This window comes from Morone saxatilis, unplaced genomic scaffold (assembly GCF_004916995.1).
Source record: "Morone saxatilis isolate NCDOM2014 unplaced genomic scaffold, NCSU_SB_2.0 Contig3, whole genome shotgun sequence".
NCBI classification, from domain to species: Eukaryota; Metazoa; Chordata; class Actinopteri; family Moronidae; genus Morone; species Morone saxatilis.
Window position 1 is genome coordinate 20,384,564 of NW_023339873.1, and position 7,129 is coordinate 20,391,692.

The following is a 7,129-nucleotide window of genomic DNA, read 5'->3' on the forward strand; positions in this document are numbered from 1 at the left end:
AAGTTGAAGGAGATTATCATCAAAGAGAGGGGTAGATTTGATGGATTTACTCATCCTAAACTAAACCTATTTAGATGTATTTCACTAGTAGTCATGAATTTGATCACTATTCCTAAATAAACTGTCAGTATTTACAATCTTAATTTGTACGATTTACAATTTAGATATCAATATCTGGAATTAGCTTTTTTTTCCATATTTTAACTGATGTGTAGACATTTTATAGAATATTATTATGATGTTATTTTACTGTATGTTGTCCTGCAAATAATTGTTCAGTCCACATTTATTGATTTAAATTTAAAATTTGGATTCACCCACATGGTGGCTTTAATTGCAACCATAGCAGCTATCTTTAATGATCATTTTAACCAAAATCAACATTTCACATTCTGATTAGTTGCATAGATATGTACTGTAAATCATGTATATTTTTTAAAAATCACACTCATGTAATGTATTTAGGAGGATCAATTGGCAGAAATGGAATATAATATTCAGAGGTGTGTTTTCATTAGTGTATAATCACCTGAAAATAAGATGTTGTGTTTTCGCTCCCTAAGAATGAGCCTCTTTTATCTACACGCCACGGATCGCCTTCCATGAAATTCAAAGCTGAAATCTGTCAGTTTTCAAACTTATTTGCCTTGTTCTCATTACATCATTTAAAGGTTTATTGAACAAAGTACATATTATGGGGTGACATCTCTGAAAATATATAATGTTGAATTAATTAATTATAAAACCTTGCTGATGCTTACTGTTACACATTCTGAGACTATCACATTGATTATGTCTTTTGTTGTTTTCATTAACCTCCGTGTTCAGATGTACGTCTCTGACCCCTGGTCCCTGCTGTGATCGCTTCAAACTTCACATCCCCTATGCTGGGGAAACCCTGAAATGTAAGTAAATGAGTCATTTTCAAATGATTCACACCAGTTGCTTGGATAGCTAGCCACTGCCATTTTTTGAGTCTTGCGTCGATTAGTTGTTTTTATTGTTGGCTTTTGAGAAAAACTCGGGCAGAGAAACTATTAGCAGAATTGTTTTTCCCTTATTAAGTCACAAGTAGTAGCAGTCTCAGATACAGAGCTGGGGGAGAGCTAGGGGTCAGCTAAGGCTCTGTAGTCTTAAAATCGGGCTCGTCTGTTAGTAATGTATCAGTATATTCAGATTAATTAAGTTAAGTTTAGTCTTGCTGATTGCTGATTTTTGATCTTTAGTTTCAACCATTTGTTTGTGCTTTATACTAAAATGTGACAGCACTTGAGTTTGTAGGTTACCCTCTGTGCTGAGGTTAGTGTCGAGAGATCTACTTCTGTCTCGCAGTTGGCTGATTTGAAAATGAGTGTTTCAGGTCAACACCAGCTGAAGTCACCCAACACCAGTGGATATTATTCACAACACATATCCAACACCTTTATAAAGAATGTTTAAAAGTAACCAGCACTGGGAAATATTCTGACAGGATCTTCAGTTGACTACCCGAACAGACTGATATGCTGTATCACCCGAACAGGGTGATACAGCATAATGAACCAAACATTACCATAGAAGTGTTTTGTAACTGCTGTTTCTAAGCAAGCAGTAAGACCAAAAGCACCCACAGGAATTCCTTAAGTACAAAAACAAGATGAATATTTTTCCGATTATGGTGATGCTTAATCACTGAAGTGATAGCAGTAAACATGCTGTAATTTTTGCCACTGAACTTTTACTGGAAGGGTCTCTCCCTTCTGAATCAAGTGGCCACATCAGAGCTTCCTAAAGTGCCCCAATGGGCAACATCACTGAAAGTTGTTACGTGATTATAATCATGGTTTAGAAAGGTTTCACTACTTACTGGAATTATGGTGACTCACGAGCCATGTCAGGCCAGTGTGTACACATGTCCTGTACTATCAGTCACTGTTATTTCACGTGGGCATTGGTTTGTCACCAAAGAAGATAAAAAGTTCATTGCAAGTCTACAGAACCTCAAACCTTAAAGGAAGCTTCATGAAATAAATGTGCTAAACTGATTCAGCAGATGACTTCAAAATAATTATTGCAATGGCAGATAATTATCAGGGTAAATATTTCACATATTCTCACTTATCAAAATCTCCAGACACAGGATCTCAACCCTTCAAAGATATAGCAGGCGGTGCGTGCCAGATCTATCAGCTGTGTTGGTGAAACAGGTTTTTTGTGGCTGGTGAGTTACAGAGAAGTCCTTTGAACAGATGCTGACAAATTTTAGATGGTTTCAGAATGGAAAAAAAGCAGCCTGATAATGTACAGATCAAAACAATAAATAAGAATATGTCTTTTAGCTGCAGTTGATGGGGAGTGAGTCTGCAGTTTGGGAACATTCTGACATGCTACGTTCCTCAAGTTATATTCGGCCATCTATAAAATGTGGTTGAGATGTGACCTTGCTTTGTGGGGGGGAATACTTCTTCTTCGTCTAGTCAGGGGAAGTAAGATTTGCTGATTTTGCAAAATTTACGTAGAATCTGTCTAGGCAAAAAATGTTGACCTATGTCAAGATGTTGACGCTAGACTCGAGGAATGTGTAGATGTAAGGTTTCAGAATATGCAACACAGGTTTTATAATGTGATAGAGCCCTATCTTTACCTGTAAGTTGATATAAACTATGTACAGTTTCCACTGTACCCTATATCTGTCATAGTTTAGGAAGAAAGAAGTCTTTGATTCAAGGAGACATGAGAGCTGCAACCTGAGCCCCCCTCACCAAAAACAAGCCAGTGGCACTCTGGCGTGGCACGCGACCTCTCTGCAGCTGTTTTACTAGATGCTGCGCCTTCCTGTGCTTTTGCCTGAGGAAGAAGGTTTGTTTAATCAAGGATGCAGGGCTGCAGGTTGGTGTCTGCCAGTCTACGGACCTGCCTACCGATAGCGTGCAAAAGCATGGCACACTCTGCACAGTGCTAAGCACTATTAATGCAAGTCCAGCCCCCCCTTCACTTCACCTTCCTGGCTGGTACTGATAAACAACAATTTGATGGCCTTTGTTGTTGTACATATGACACCATTGTGACCTCTGGCTGAAACAGAGGTAAGACTTTGAGAAGGCACGTTCTCCACACTTTTTGAGTGAGGCTTCTTCATTGCTGTCTCAGGCTGTGTGAACAAAGCAATATAAAATCCTATGTTGTAACCTGTAAAGGCTGCACTTCCAAGACCTCCATTTCCCCCTGGAACCATGCCAAGACATCCCTGACAGACTTCAGTGGTTTGTAACAGATTTACAGCACATCCTCTCCTCTCCTTGTTTGACTCTTCTCCAATGGAAAAATACTTCCATATGTGTAAGTTTGTCTCTTCTTGCTGGAGCTGGAGAGAAAAAAGCAGAACAGAACAGTCTTGCAGCACACAAATAGAATTGTGTAACATAATATCAGAACATTGTGAACCAGCCCCAGCAACGTGTTACGTGTTCGTGTTATTATGTCTTGTCCTTCAGTGAGGGCCATTCAATCTGTAGTTTTAATTTGTATTGTATCTCTTTTTAATTGCATTATCTTAGCACATTTTGGTTAACTCCTTTCAGATTTTGAATATATAAACTTCAAGCCAAACTTTATTTTAGAATTGCTTTATGCGTGCTATATTCAAAATACCTATGCAATTATCTTTACAAGACAGACCTGTTTGGCAGGATTTGAGTGGCTTCAGTGGTAAATGTCAAGTTTGATCATTACCGTAGGTACTCAAATTAAAAAGACCCCAGAGCTCAACAGCTGTGTATCATGAGCTTGTTAAGGCAGCCACTGGGGGAAAAAATCCAGCTGCCTTAACAAGCCATTGCATGTCAGATTCAGATTCAAGACTGACTTGGTTGAGATAATGTCAAATTGTTGCCACTGCAATTCCCCTAGTTTCAGAATAAGATTGCCACACTAATATTAAAGATCCCCTCCAGACATGTATTACGACATGTCGTAACACAAATACTCAATAACAATAATTGAACAATAATTTGTGTCTGATATGTTTTTTTATGCAAGAAAAAGTGTAATTTCCACATTATAATCCTTAAAAAGGCATCTACTCCTTCTACCTCATTAACACTTCCAGAATCTCTGAATATGCAAATGTCATTTCTAAGGTTTTGCTGCTGGACACAAGACCATTCTCAGTGGATGTGCACTGATGTACACTTGTAAAAGTTGCATAAGGGACCCGATGTGGTCATTTTATAGCACACAATAAAATGCAAGCAAGTAAATTTTTGGAATTTATATTGTCCACATTTGTGTCACCCATCAGGTAATCCGTCTTCCTTCTTTTCTCCCAGGGGATATCATATTCAATGCACGGTATCCAGAATTGCCACCAGATTTTATTTTTGGAGAAGACGCCGAGTTTCTCCCTGAACCCTCAGAGCTACCAGTGAGTATCTACACTCGTGAGAATCATTAATTTCAAGTTTTTCTAGAAGACTAAAATTCTAATTTATTGCATTCAAAATGTGGTTTACTTTGCAGTGAATATGTGCTGTATTTTATTACTCTGCTGCACAAGAAAACACATAAACATCATACAGATGTGTCGAATTAATCACAACTTCCGTGATGCCAGTAGCCAGAGAGAGTTGAATCAGTGCCATATACACCCTTTGTAAAAGCAAACTAACACTCTATGGGTGCCACCATGGGTGTGTGCCGATGTTAGCTGGGAATGTTGCAATAATTGGCAGTTGTATTTCATTATGCCATAAACTCTGTTTTGACTTACTGCTTATCTGCAAATCTGACCATCTATGAGAAGCCACGCTTCACTAGCACGCTAGTCTAAACAGGATAAAGGGACTGTACTAGTTTTTGTACAACATGTATGTTTACCAACCCTGTAATAAAGCCACTATAGATTACCCAGCACTCAGATGATTGACATTAACAACGGTTGATTAAACAGATTATGAGGTTCACAGTAATGGCTTCCAGGAAATTTACCTGGGGGGGAATTTATGGTATTTGTATAATTATAACTTTTCAACATCAACATCTTTTCCCTAAAGTTTGTTTCCAAAGAACTTGTTTCCAATGTTGAAGTTTATTGTGACTTTAATCAGAGAACGGCGAGATAAAAGTATGAAGACTTTGCAAATAATAATTGTATGTCTAGTATGAGAACTGGTTTTCAAGAACTGATTGCATCAGCACTGTCTAGTTTCAGATGGGGTGCGGTTTTAATGTTTATATATTAATACAAGCTGCTGCACCACAGAAAGCGGTTACAACACGACCATAAGTTCCAGATAATCTGCTTGCATGTTTTAACCACACCTAATGTTCAGTCCTGAGCAGTCATCTGAGTGATCTGAGTGGTCCGATTCTGCAGCAAAGACTGGAAAAGAAAAGGAATATAACTATTTTCTGGTCATTTTTCTAAATGGTTTACTTTACAAAGGTTTTCTAAAATCTGTTCACAGTGATTTCAACTGGTTGTGAACTTAAAACACTTTTTAAGCCAACAAGTAACAGCAGCACACCAGGAAGGAATAACTTCCAGCAAAGTCATAGAAAACACTTTCCTTGGTACTAAAGCTTTTATTTGTTTTCACTTGTGCAATGACTGTATGGTTATGGGAAGTAAAAGGTGGTTTAGATATGGAGAGACAATTAAAATGTGGTTTAGGAAAGATTATAGGTAGGGTTAATGGATGTGGGGGTGCCAGATAGCTTTCCTGGTAGAGCTGGCGCCCCATGTACCAAGGTTGAGTCGTTGTTGCGGCGACCTGCATCATGCCAGAAAACTGCGTTTCTTCAGTCTCTCTTCCTAACTCAGGAGAAGCTCTCTCACCTCGCTGTCTTGCCATTGTTGCATCATGCACCATACAAAGAACAAAACTGTCCTTGTGCAGTGCTCCCATACACTGTAAACATCAATATATGGTGTTCCTGGCTATTTACATGCCAAACATTTAGTTTGTTCTAACAAAAGTTTTTAATCCAATTAGTTCTAAATCAATGAAATGACCTTGTATTAGGACTAGGTAATGAATGTCTGTTGGCCATCATCGACTTAGTACAGTGTTGAATAGGGAGATTATCAGATGGAGATCAGCTCTCTATTGAGTACTTCCTTGTTGTTGTTGTTGTTAAGCTACCACCATGCAGTTATCCAGTGCTATTTTTGAAGCAGCCTAGCATGTAGCCGCTAAATTCCCCTGCTTGTGTCAGAGTCTGGGAGAAGAGAGGGGAGTATTGCTCACCGTCTCACAAATCCAGCTGTGCACATAAGGGGAAGTACCTCTGCTGAGCCAGTGCTTGGCAGCCCATCGCCTGTTTATTTTTCTCACATATATTTCTGCTGTGTTTCGCCGTTCATGCTTTCATAATCCTCCTTGTCTGTCTCCCTGCCTGAGATCCTCCTCTCCTACTCACTACTCTTTCCCGTACATTTCAGTAAGTACAGCCCCCTCTAACTCTGAAAATGCTGAATTCCAAGCAATTCCATAAATTTCCCCTGGGAAGTTTTTTACCATCAGCGCTGGCTGTGTTAATTTAGAAAGAATCCTCTTAAAACAAATGGACAAGGTGTCTGCAGAACATTTTTGGTGACTTGTACAACATGTAGTTAAAGAAGCAAAAGATAAGAAAAAGATAATAGTGCTGATTTAATGACAAGTAAAAATATTACTACTGTATGCTACGCTTAAATTTCTTTTAATGGTTAAAATCCACGGGAGTGGCCCTCACTAGCATTATGTTTCTAGTCTTTGTTATCCAGCAGGGGTAAACATTAGGCTAATTTTAGGTCCTCTGTCAGTGGCTGCTTGAATTCTTGATGTCTCAGCAACACATTGCTCTTGTTTACAGCCGGCCAAGGGTATCATTAGCTGCTCTGTTTAGCCTTGTGTTTTTCCTTGCTGTCACCAGGCCTCGAGTAGGTTACTTACCCATGTTACTGTTTAGACAGAGAAATGTATTGCTGTTGCAAAATGAAGCAAAAAAATGACAGGACAGAAACATGCACATAAACATGCACATAATCAACCCTGCATGGTAGGTTTTCAAGCTGGAAATCTCATTCTTATAAATGTTTTCGTTTTTAAGCAAATTAAACCGCTGCTGAACCAGGGTTTGAGCCTTAAAACATAAAATATCCTGTCAC

The 7,129-nt window shown here is 38.7% G+C and overlaps 1 protein-coding gene across 4 annotated transcripts in view; it reads left to right on the forward strand.

Annotated features, from left to right (window-relative positions):
• Nucleotides 1-7,129, forward strand: part of babam2 (BRISC and BRCA1 A complex member 2) — a 79,725-nt gene that overhangs the window by 1,867 nt on the left and 70,729 nt on the right. For all 4 annotated transcript variants that reach the window (XM_035673416.1, XM_035673418.1, XM_035673419.1 and 1 more), the window contains exons 3-4: nt 829-905; nt 4,308-4,402. In XM_035673416.1, the coding sequence (XP_035529309.1) occupies nt 829-905; nt 4,308-4,402 (172 nt within the window). The remainder of the gene's footprint in view (nt 1-828; nt 906-4,307; nt 4,403-7,129) is intronic.